Source organism: Delphinapterus leucas, chromosome 9 (assembly GCF_059928025.1).
Source record: "Delphinapterus leucas isolate spDelLeu-1000000601 "Yukka" chromosome 9, BTC_Dleu_Yukka2, whole genome shotgun sequence".
NCBI lineage: Eukaryota > Metazoa > Chordata > Mammalia > Artiodactyla > Monodontidae > Delphinapterus > Delphinapterus leucas.
In genome coordinates this window covers 13,327,798-13,340,713 of record NC_143137.1, presented here as the reverse complement: position 1 = coordinate 13,340,713, position 12,916 = coordinate 13,327,798, and the positions used below count along the sequence as shown (strand labels likewise).

The window sequence follows — 12,916 nt, the reverse complement described above, 5'->3', positions numbered from 1 at the left end:
CTAAAAAAAGAAAAAAAGAAAGAATGATGAAAATCTAGGTGGTGTTAATCTTTAAGAGCCCCATCATACTCTACAAGAAAGCATATGAAATCTTATAATACATTGTTTTCACTATTATCTCAAATGCCTGGAAAATACTAAAGAAACTGATACTTTTCCTTAAAAAGAAGAGAAAATTACCAAACTATTACAGCTTTACTCTCTATAAACTGAATGGGAAAAGTAACCCATAGTTAGCTTTTCTTTACATTTTATAATTTTAGATCATTTGCCAGCCTTGAAACAGTAAATAAAAAAAAATTTTAAATCAATTATATACCTCTTTCTCACAGACCACAAGTCCCTTTTGGGAAGAAGATGGAGCATAAATAACGAAAGCACTATATAACTTCATAAACAGAACCATTAGAGCAACTTATTCTTTAAAGAAATTTAGTAATGGGAAATGTCTTACACACACATAATTAAAAACAGGGCCCCAATGACCCAGAATGCCAGCGCCACAGGACTGAGAAGTGACAGATGAATACCCATAAGTGAAAGAAAAGATAGGAAAACTCTACAAGTAGACACCAATGCACAAAATGTAGAAAACACAGCACATTTTTAAGGTACAAAGAAACAGGTTATGACTCTTGAAGGCATACAGTATGATAATGCATGAAACATACATATAAAAGGCTTGGCACAATGCCTGGCATATAGTAAGTACTCAATAAAACTTTAGCAGCCATTATTACTACTACTATGATTATATACTATATAGTAGTATTATACACATTATATACTACTACTATTTTTCTCAGCTACCAAAAATTTTTTTGAAGTTAAACTGTAATCTGTAGAATGATTAGTATAAGAAGGCAAAGAAGCAATGTTACAAAATTTTTAAAATTATAAGCATAACACACAAATAAAAATTCAAATAATACAGGAAAGTATGAATGCTACCTTCCAGGGGTAACCACTGTTAAAGAGTCTATACTTTCTTCTGGACCTTTCCTATGCATAAACATGCACATATGAAAACAGAGCCCATCCCCTCCCTCACCACCATTTAAAGTGGTATCACAGTACACATTTTTCTGCATTGCTTTCTTTTTCCCTCACTGACATCCAAGCCATCTACAGAGAGATACCTTGATCTTTATGTCTTTAATTTTTCCAGTTACAGTTAACAGTCTCTATCTGGATACCTGTGGGGGCAGATTCTGTAGCATATAGCATAGATTTTCAGGAGTGGAATTACCAGAGCAAAAGGTATATGTATTTTAAGTTTATGGAGTCTACCAAGTCCTTTCAAAAAAGGTCAAACAATTTACATTCTTACCAACATTCCTTCCTTACTTCCCAACATTGTACCCAATGCTGGATACTGTCAATCTCAGAGACAAAATCAAAATGTATTTCACAATTGTGACTCTGCATTTTACTGATTATCACTGATGCTATTATTCCTAACATCCTGTGCTTAAGTTCATTCCGCATTTGTACTTCTTCTGTGAATCACCAGTGCATATTCTTTGTTGATTTTCCTTTGATTACCTTTTGCTTATGGATTTGTAGGAGTCCTCTGTATAGCATAAACACTCTTTATTATACATGCTACAATTATTTTTCTCAGTGTTCTTCTTTCAATATTATTTTTACTATATAGAAATTTTAAAATGTTTAATGTAGTCATACCTGCTAACCTTTTCCTTTATAACTTCTGGATTCTGCCTCTTGCTTAGGAGAGCCTTTCCTACCTTAAGGTTATAAAAATGATTTGTTATTTTATAGTTTTGTTTTTTACATATAAACCTTTAGCCATCTGAAATTTATGTTTGTGTATGGTGTGAAGAGACATCCTGTAATGAAAATTTAAAAATAATACTTAAAAGGGGCAGCTTTTAATAATCTGGAATACTCATATATGTATTTCATTTTCTGATACCATGAAAAGAATAAAATATTACTTATATTAAGAAATATGACCATTTTGTCCCTTTTAATACCATTTGAAAAGTGAGCCTAAGGATATAATCTGCATTATTAATGTACATCAACCACGTTAAATAGGAAACCCTAGCACCTGGGATGTGAAAAGAGAACAGGGTGCAGAGTCCTGCTCACAATGGCCAACAATACCGGTTGTTTACTTTGATGGTCTTAAACCAGTGGTTTTCCGGGTTTAAAAAAACCCAACTCTTCCTCAAAGGAATAGTAACGTAGAATTCCAATATGTAAAACATATAACTACCCATGCAGCCATTCAGCCTCCCCTCCCTGTTCTGGGACAAGCCCCTGAGAGACTTGTTAAAAGCAAAAATTCTATCTTTAATTCTTTAGATAGGGATAAAAGATTCACACATTCCTATAACACTGACTTCTAAGAAACTGAGCTAGGACTGATAGCATTCACAAAGGACCACATGGTAGCTGAGTTACGGGAGTCAGCACTTCCCACCTGAAAACTGTACTGACTCATCGGGACAGATTTATACAGCGCTATCGTGATCTTCTAGGCATTATAAAACACGGAATTTATATTACAATATCTACTACAGCTAAACTTTCTAAGACTGTTCAGGTACTTAGTTCCAGTTCATGAGGCTTATGAAAGATTATTAAATTGAGGGCTTTAGCCTTCCAACTTGAAAAGATAAAAAACAATGGAAAGTTTCCAAGAATCAGAGAACGGCAGACAGTACCAACAGTTGCCTTCTCTTTTTGTCCCAGGTAAAAATGCCCCTCAAAAAAACCTAACATTAAAGGGATGCTTGCAACCTGTTTAATTTTACCATCAAGAAGAATAAAAGTAGCAGTGCACAAACTGTAGTCTGTAGAAAAACTATTTTTATACTAGCACTAAGATATTATTTGCCTTTTTTACTTTCATTATTTTACAAGTGTAAGTGAAGTTTTCAGAGGCTATATAATGTAAGATATTGCAACATAATGAATGCAAAGCAGAGAATCCAGCTATCTTCTTTTTGCAGAGATTTGCGAAAAGTCTAAAACAATGCCACTTTTTTCTAAATATTTTTTGTTTGGGAAAATATAATTATTTTTCATAAAACATTATTTAACATGTAATGGTTTTATTATGTTTAAATAAATTTATAAATAAATATTAAAAGAAGTATTAATTTCTAAAATGGGAATTACTACTTACACAAACAGGAGGTCTTTGGGGTTCTTCAATAATTTTTAAGTGTAGAAAACAGTTCTGAGACCAAAAAGTTTGAGAACTGCTAGACAAAAGCAAAATCTTTCTGAATATTTTGTATTGGGATCCTAAGTTTTTAGGTGTACCACTGTTCAACCTTTATAAAATCACCTTTATGTGTTTACTTATCTGGAGTCTGCACATAATCACATGGAATCCAAATCCGTAAAATACAAACTGTGCTCTAAAAAGTGCTTAAAAATCTGCATCAGAATATTAGTCTGTCCTTCTAGGTAACATAAAGCTTTTTCTTACTTGGGGAAAGAGTGGTCTCTCATCTCTTTTCTTTTTTAGGCACTCTGCCATTAATCTCTTCATGGCTTTTGGACAGTTACTCCGTACCTTACTGAGATCTGGAGATAGATATCCTCGTCCCACCATAAAAATTATCTGGGGAGGAAAAAAAAGGCAAATCATATAACCTTGTAAATAAGTTGACAAATATATAAACATCGAAAATTCAACAAGCTGTGCACTTATGACATGTACTTTCCTGTATGTACGTTACACCTCAATAGAAAGTTAAAAAACACAATGCTGCTAGTATTCTGATTCCTATATACCAGAGACTGTGGGGAATCAATACTTAATGTGCTGCAAGGTGAAATCTTCATGACCCCTGGACTACTGCAAAGGTCTCCTAACTGCTACGCATGCTTCCAGTCTCTCCTTATCCAATCCATTTTCCCACTGATAGTAATCATTCTGAAACACAGATCGGGCCTCTTCTACTCAACCAAAATAGTTAACCTTTTTAACAGTTGTTTTGGCATCTGAATTTTAAATTCTTTTGTTGAGGAAACTCTAATGGGGCATTTAGTTATATAAGTCTGAGAACCAGAGCCTCCTCCAGAGGGAAGGTAAAGCTACTGGGAACTAAAATCTTATGTTTAGTAAAGTAAAAAGCCTTGTCTTCACTGGGTACAGAGATTTATAATTTTTCTGATTTCTTACGTTTCTAGTTTTCTGACTTGTGGTTCTTTTGAAAGTGGGCAGAGACAGATGTTAGCAGTCTTAGGTGTCACGGAAGAGAGAGGGGTTTTGATCTTACAGGGAATAGGTTCAATAGGGACAGACTAGAGGCTAAGGTGGAGAGAGCCAGTCAGAGATCCCAGGTTACAGGGTAGAACTGATAAATTTTAGGAACAGTCAAGTCTGATATGCTATTTTATGTTATTTCTTGTTTGGTGCTGTAATAACCCTTATTTAACTATAAGATGATTTGCCCAAGCACCACTAAAGTGAAGGTGTAAAGTTTAACCTCCTTTCCATCTCCTCTGTCACAACTGCCCTTCTCCCACTTCACAAAAGGCACACCTTTTACCTATATGGAATTTAACTACCGTGCACACTGCGTCAGGGTGTAACACTGCTGAGGGTACCAAAGGGACACTTCCAAATATTGGTCTAACTGGACTCTAATGAATGGGTAGCAAATCCCTTTGCAAGACAGTTGGTTTCCAATTCTTTGCTTTCAGCAAAATTAACTGAATTGTCAGCTGATTGTTAAAATAATTTTAAATGACAAGTTATTATATAATTTTTGGTATGCTATAGAAATGAGTTCAAATAAGCAGTGATATGGTTATGGTAAAGAACTAATCTTGCCCAAAGAGAGGGCTGGCCTTTGCCTTTGGCTCCTGGGAGGTAATCCCTAAGCCCTTGGAATGTCCTGCCTGTTCAGAGTGCCTTTGTTTACTGGGAGTCTAACGTCACATCAGATAGTCTATGCTATCAATGTGATTCTACAGAGGGGGCTTTAAGTTATATAGTATTAGCTTGACCTCTGTAGAGGCTAAAAACTAAGGTCAACAACAGAGGTGGTCAATTGTTATCTACGTGACTGAAGCCCAACAATAACTCAAGGCTCCAGTGAATTTCCCTGGTTGGCAACACTTCCTGCACATTGTCACGCATGACTGCCAGGAGAACTGAGTGCTGGCCACAATTCCACGGGAAGAGGACAACTGGAAGTTCCATATGTGAAACTCTCCTGAATTCTGCCCTATGTGCCTCTTTCCTTGGCTGATTTTAATCTGTATCCTTTTGCTTTAATAAACCATAACGTGAGTATTAACAACTTGCAGTGAGTTCTATAAGACTTAATGAATTACTGAACCTGAAGGTGGTTATAACAAAACTCCTGACTTTCCCATATTCTTATTTATTTGAACAATATTCCTCAGCACTTACTTCTTTAAAAATAAAACTAGAAGGACGGTCGCTAAGTCCCAGCTTATTCTAGCAAAGGTCATATTTTTCACAAATAAATGACTGAAGAGAAAACAAAAGCCCCATGCTGCTCATTAAGAAACACATTTCCAATAAAATTTTACCTGTTTCTTTATATCAAAACTCATGTTATTTTCATCAGTTATATATTTAATAATTATTAATAGCATAATTTGGAATTAAAAAAGTTAACAGCCTAAAGTCACTGGGAAAAATTTTTTTAGTTCTAAATTTAAGCACATTTTTTTGTTGCAGAGATATAATTTGAATGAGCAATAAAAGGGTTTAGAGCACACAAATATGTTACATTAGGGAAAAAATTCTGTGGAGGAAGTAGGATACAAATAATTTAGAGACAAAAAAAGAGCCATGTAAAATTCCAAAAACTAATGAAGAGGTTTTTTATTTTTATTTATTTTGCGGTACGCGGGCCTCCCACTGCCGCGGCCTCTTCCGCCGCGGAGCACAGGCTCCGGACGTGCAGGCTCAGCGGCCATGGCTCACGGGCCCAGCCGCTCCGCGGCACGCATGATCCTCCCAGACAGGGCCACGAACCCGCGTCCCCTGCATCGGCAGGCGGACTCCCAACCACTGCGCCACCAGGGAAGCCCGAGGTTTTTTATTTTTTAAACAAGTGATGATGGTAAGAATCAAATCAGTATGACGTTTAGATTTTATTTGGTACATTTAAAAGAATGATATAATGCTTTTTTTTTTTTTGAAATGTCAATATAATACACTGGAAATTACATTCTTTGCAACTATTTAAGCTTAAAGGAAAGGTCTTTCCTGGATGTAATTCATGGATAGAAAATTCAAGTGGCACTTAACTACAAAATCAATAGCTCAGTTTGAAATTCTGGGACTGGTTATTTTCATTCTCCATCTACAGCCGCACTCCTGGTATCCCTACCCCTTCATTCACTCCTCTGTGTTATTGGAGCACAGGTCTGCTCATCCTCAACATCACCCCCTGCACTGCCTCAACAGAACTGAGAGCACAGCCTGTGTTTTATTCACCTTTGCATCCTTCTATATCTCACAGCTTTTGCATACAGCAGATATCAAAATTTTTTATTAAAATAAAATAATTTGCATGTTGGTAAGACACTGGTACTTATTATCATTTTCTGTCTCCTTGAGATCTTGTGCTTAGAACCCAGCCACCATAGTGTGAGAAAGTCCAAGGTTCCTGTGAAAAAGTCGTCACAGAAAGACCCATGTCGAGAAGAACTGAGGCCCCTGGCCCTCGGCCAATACTAAGCTTCCAGCTGACGGCTAACTGGTCACATACCTTCTCAGGTATGTGATCAAGCCATTTTGGAAGTAGATCCTTTAACACCCAGTGAATCTACCACAGCCAATAATACCATATGAAATAGAGATAAACCTTCCACACTGAGAGAAGCTCAAATTGCAGATTTACAATTTGTCTAAGCCACTATGTTTTAGGTGGTTTGCTATAGCAATGATAACTGGAATTCATGTGAAATAATAAATGTTATGCTATTTTCTTCTAAGATGACACAGCACGTCTGCTCCAATTAAAAAAAAAGCCAATATACCTAGCTTAACTGAGCACATTATTAATCCCAATTTAGTAAAGAAGCTGCACTGAAAGAGAGCAAAACAGAATGATAAAGAGGGGGAAAAAATGACAAAGCAATTTCTCAGACTTTCGGCACTAGGGTAAGTGAAGTAAAAAGGTATGCTACTCTGCAAAGTAACATGGGGATGGTCATCCCTCAAGGAGCTAAGAAACCTGTTTTAGGAAAGAACTCAATCTTTGTAACTGTTAAGGAATTCTTTAGTTCATTCTCTTATTTTTAATAATTGAAGAAAAAAAAAAGATACCTAGAGAAGTACAGTGGCCAGGTCATGCAGGTCATGAGTCCAAGGTCTGCCATTACATCACACTGCTTTACCAGAGTCCTGCCTTGAATTTACAGGCAAAACCTGCCACCTCAGACTATGGGGGGGTGAGAGTGTAGGGGCATGGGTCATTACCATATTATATGGTAATGAAGCAGCTGTCCCATCTCCCATGGAAAAAAAAGAATATTCCTAGATTTTCAAATAGAAGTCCAATCTGAGAGCCATGGAGATCAAAGTATGAGAGAAAGAAAAATCAAATCAAGGAGATGGATGGAACAGTACCTGGGGGTTACTTCACTGAGGATGACTAGAGTTACTGATTCAAAAGAGGGAGTTCCATGGAAAGCGCCACTTGAAGAAAGCAGACTAGAAGGTAATGAAGTAGAATGGGGATGATGGGAAAAGTATATAATTCTTTCATATCCTTTTTCTTCATCAAATACTTGGTTTCACACTGGCATATTCCAGAAGGCTCTAACTATACTCCCAGAAAGAATTAACTAGTAAAGGCCTTACCCTTCTGTTGGTCACTCGCTTACTTCTCTCATGGAGAGTAAGCCCTTGCCACATCATTTATTATACTCCCATGGAGGACAAAGCACCTAAAATGCCAAGAAGTGGATGAGTGCAGAACTCTGGGACGCTTTTTCCATATTTTGGAGACACTACTACTTATTTCCATAATATAACTTTATTATTTCATTAAAATAAACATATTTACTGACAAATGGATTTCATCCAGATCTTAGGTTCATAAATTTTTATTATTTGTAGTCTCTATGATAAATCAATTAAAACTAAACTAAAATTCCCTCGTAATTCCTCTAGAAGAACAGAATGCATAGGAAAATTAAACACGGCATGGGGTATTATGCTGTATGGTTGAGTTAATAAGACTGTAAAAGGCAGAGCACGTGAAGCTGCTAAATTAGAGACAATCTTGCTCTTCACACTGCCATCGTCAAATCAATCATCTCAGTGATCTAGGATCTGTCACAAGTACACTAAGTGCAATGTTTCAATGTTTTTATGTTCTTTAGCTACTATCTTGGTCCGTCCTGAATCGAAGTTTCATGGAGGCTTAAAAGATCAGATCATCAGAAGCCAGGTCATAGATTCCTTTTTAACACTTAAAGCTATAATCCAACATTCTAAAGCTATGAAAGTAGTTAGAAAGACCAAACAGCAATTTAAAAAATTAGTTTTATGCTGACTTACGTAGAAAGGCAGTCATTTTTAAAATTCTCAAAACAGAGAATCAAGACCACTGTTGGGTAAGGGCCATATGGTGATTCAATAAGCATATGCAAAGTATATGACAACTTAGATTACTTCTCTGATATCACATGATAGTTTTAAGTTCTTAGTGAGAAAGCTACTCAGTATCTTCAGAAAGCTTTAGTATCACCAAAAAGACTGAGAGTTGAACTGTTGACCAAAACACTACTAAATGAAGTAATATATTTATACATTAAAAATTATCATTTCATTAGGTTGGGAGGTTATGATCAAACACATAAAACACTCCCGCTTTTGAAGATTCCTTACACTGGTGATTCTCAACTTTGGTATATGTATCAGCAGCAACTAGCAAACTATTAAAAATGCAGATGCTTGGACCCACCCCACTGAATCAGAATCTACTCCAGCATCTCCATTTTTTAAACAAATTATCCAGGTGATTCACATGTGCATCACAGTATAATGTATAAATATTATTTAATCACAGTTTATATGGTCAACTATTGTTTTCTAATATATTAACTGTAATTGCGGCAATCTCTCTCTCTACACACACACACACACACACACACACACACACACACACGCACTTTTAAAATGTTGAGGTATATGAGGTAATTTCGGTAAAGACAATTCATTTTTCTTGGCCAGTATTAAAAGACTAGGTGAATTTAATATGGCTGGGATCGCAAAGGCAAAGAGCTGCACGAGGCTATGTTGATACTTTGGAAGGTAAGGAACAGAGAACAGGAACTTTTAGGAAGAGAGAAGTAAAAAATTCCCTCCTACTTGAATTCTCACCACAGAAAAATGAAAGCATGATGTAACAGTCCTTTCATTTACCTAGTTTTAAAAATTTAAGAAGTATGGAGAAATCTTAATAATTTTAAAAGGATTTGATATAAATAAGTTCAGAGCTGAGGGCCTGGCTCAGATAGCACAATCTGTGATAGAGTAAAAGGGATAAGCCCAGATGCTGTAGCAGCAGAGCTCATTCTTCTAACTGTGCCATGGTCAAGAGGCATGAGGTATAATCATTATTACATCTCTAGTTTCTAGTCAGAAGATCAGGAGTTTCACTCCACTACAAGACTTAAGCATGGTATTTCCAGGAAAGGCCTTACATGCTGCTATTACTGCCAACAGTATACAAAAGGTTCTAAAACTGGTGACAAAGATCAAGAGATCTATCTTTCATGCTTACCCAGGAGCCAATACCTCTTTTCTACAATGAATTGGAGCCTTTCTACAAACAGTAAAATGAACCTCAAGAGATGGTAAATATTTACCTGGTCCCTGTTGTTGATGTTTGAATAAGGTAACTGCCCGGTCATCAATTCATACAGAACAATCCCAAATGCATATACATCTGACTGAAAGCTATATGGGTTTTTATCTTGCATTCTGATTACTTCTGGTGCCTGGTAGAACATAAAAAGAAAAATATTCTTATTTATTCTTCACATCAACTGAATAAAGACTGAAAACCAAACTATTATAATTCCCAGAACAATGTTTTTATCATTAAATAACCCATGTAATATGTAATCAATTCTCTTACTTATGGCCAAAGAAATAAAACTGATTATGAAAGATAAATTTAAAAAAATGCTCTGTAAACTCTGAGAGAGGCAGTACTAGCTGAGATTCTATATACATTACTAAGATTTTATAATTTTATCAGCTGCCCTCTTTCTGTACAAAATACCATCACTGCCATTTGAATTTTTCCCATGACTTACCCTATCAAGAGTGAGTTCCTACCTTCCATTCCTGATTCAGGAAAGAAATACTAGACCTGTTGTTATGAGATGTTTGGAAGTAGCACAACCACTATGGTAATCACCTTAGAATTTAAGTTTTCCCATTGGTACAAATGATTCTCCTTATCTCAGGGCACCTTAGACAATAAAGGTAAAATTTCAAGACTGATAAACTCAAACTCCTTTCTTGCCTCCAAAAGCGGTATAAATATGTTATGGATGCTTTATTAACAAAAGCAATAGACAGTAGGTAGATTTAGTAGAAGATGGTATAAAGAATCTTTTGGCTGCTGCTTCTTGGGCAAAGATACAGATCTAATCATATGTGTTACATTTTTACACATTTCAGTCACTGTATTCTACAGCTAGATTTCTTATTAGCTGTTTACATGAAATACAATAAACGGTTGATTAAATCTTAGCTTAAAGGAGTTCTTTCACCTTGCATCTTCTGTATTGTTTCATTTGGAAGAAATTAGAGAAACTGCAGGGTATTAAAAAAACTTTGTGAAAACATTAACTTGATACCAAAACCAGGACTAACTGCAAAAATGAAAGACCTGGGACAGGATTCTTGGTTATTGGTCAGGGTAAGGCAGGTCAGGCTATCTCTCAAGGCAGGCAGTAAGAGCATCCAGCCTCACCTGCAAAACAGACTCACCTGTGCAGCCTTTAACCTCTCAACATCCAGACTACATTCTAGCCCAATAATATACCATCAGAGTCTGGGGATGGGAACAGTTCCAATTGTGAGTTTTTATAGTTCCCCAGATGACTTTAATGTCCAACCAAGGTTGAGAACCACTGATGAAAGATGTGTGGGAGATCCAGATGAGAGTAAAGGATTGGGGGGGGGCATGCAGTGAAGAAGGTTTTATCTATTTGCTTTTGTCATATATTTTATTGATAACTGCTCTTGGTAGTACAGTGCAAAATAAACCACATACAACTGTGATGTAATGAACAAGCCAGAATATAAGAGGCTGGTTATGATACAGACATAATTTTCAAAGCCAGAACACAATTTCTGTGAGGGACAGTGTAAGAACTACCCTTTTAAAATTTAGTTTTACCTCACTGTTGTTGGTAGATGGTTTGATGAAAGGTCATATGGGATCTATTTATAAGAAACGCATGATTTATCTTCAATTAATTTAGTAATTTGCAAAAATTTTCACAGAAGTTTCTTTCTTCTTTAAGATATAAATAAAGCAAGGTTGAGAATACTATTGTAAATAATTCAGAGAATTACATAACCTTTGGTTCTGAACAAACTCTTCTCTCCTAGTCTATGGAAATACCATATTTGTTTCTGAAGGCAATATCAACCCAAAAGGATTTTACTCAACAATTAAGTGTACTACTGACTAATCTCTTGTCTTAAAACGCAGCTTGATGGAATAAAGGATGAACCCATCTACCCAGGTATCAACAAAAAAGAAATTAAAAGAAAATACAAACCTTCATGTATAATAGTAGTCTATAAACTGTATAAACTAAGGTTTTTGGAAAAGGACAAATCTGGAGACTTGACTGAGCCTAACTTTCCCCGCACCAGTTAAAATAAACACACCTTTAAAACATGTAACAATTGTTTCTTTATAATTGTAGGTTTTGCAATTTCTCTCCCCCTTAGGATACACTGTTATCTTTGTTACAAGGTATATGCCTTAAAGGTATCTGAGATCCAGATTACAATTATTAATTAGCTTCTTGTTTATAATTATTTATTAAAACAAACATATATTGAAGAAAAAAATATAGCTAACTCTAATTACTAAACCTGAGAAAATGCATTCAAAATCCACTAGTTCAACCCAATGTTAAAGATGGAGAGACTTGGAGGAGGTCAAGGAACGTGCAAGTTAAGAGTCAAACAGAGCACGAGAGTACAGACCTTCTGACTCCTAGTCCAATGCCGCCCCCTTCCCACCTTGCCACTCTAATGCCAGTTATTATTACAAGAAATCATGGCCAAATTTAACCCTAGGCGTATCTTGACTAATTCAGAATCCTACCTTGGAATTCTCTTTATGGAACTGCTACAGATAAGTTCAGGGAATTTAGGCCAATGTAGCTTTGAAAGCCCTTGCAGCTTTTCTATTTCCAGCAGGGTGTCCCAAAGTCTTACTGCAGATTCAGTTATTTAAAGCTTAAAACTGCACTAAGAGTTTTGGGACACCCTGTATTCAGCTTGGAGCAGATGTTCTCAAACTTTTTGGTCTCAGGACTCTTTTTCAGTCTTAAAAATTATGGACAACCCCAAGAAGCTTCTGTTTATGTGGATTATACCTGTGGATATTCATCATATTAAAACTTAACTGAGAAACTGTTAAAATATTTATTAATTTAAATAACAAAACAGTCATTAGATGTTAACATAGATCACCCATTTTTTTTAATGAAAAGTAACTGTATTTTCAAAAACAAAGTTTAGTGAGAAGAATAGTACTGCAATTCTTTTTTTTTTCTTTCTTTTTTTTTTTTGCCACGCTGCGCGGCATGTGGGATCTTAGTTCTCCGACCAGGGACTGATCCCGTATCCCCTGCAGTGGAAGCGTGGAGTCTTAACCACTGGACCACCAGGGAAGTC

General features: G+C 36.0%; 1 protein-coding gene across 4 annotated transcripts in view; it reads right to left on the bottom strand.

Annotated features, from left to right (window-relative positions):
* BRAF (B-Raf proto-oncogene, serine/threonine kinase) overlaps nucleotides 1-12,916 on the bottom strand; it is a 152,783-nt gene that overhangs the window by 6,249 nt on the left and 133,618 nt on the right. For 3 of the 4 annotated variants that reach the window (XM_089917313.1, XM_022579583.3, XM_022579594.3), the window contains 2 exons: nucleotides 9,850-9,981; nucleotides 3,467-3,601 (listed from right to left, as the gene is read on the bottom strand). In XM_089917313.1, the coding sequence (XP_089773439.1) occupies nucleotides 3,467-3,601; nucleotides 9,850-9,981 (267 nt within the window). Of the gene's footprint in view, nucleotides 1-1,686; nucleotides 1,749-3,466; nucleotides 3,602-9,849; nucleotides 9,982-12,916 lie in introns of all 4 variants that reach the window. The other variant, XM_089917312.1, reaches the window with a different exon arrangement.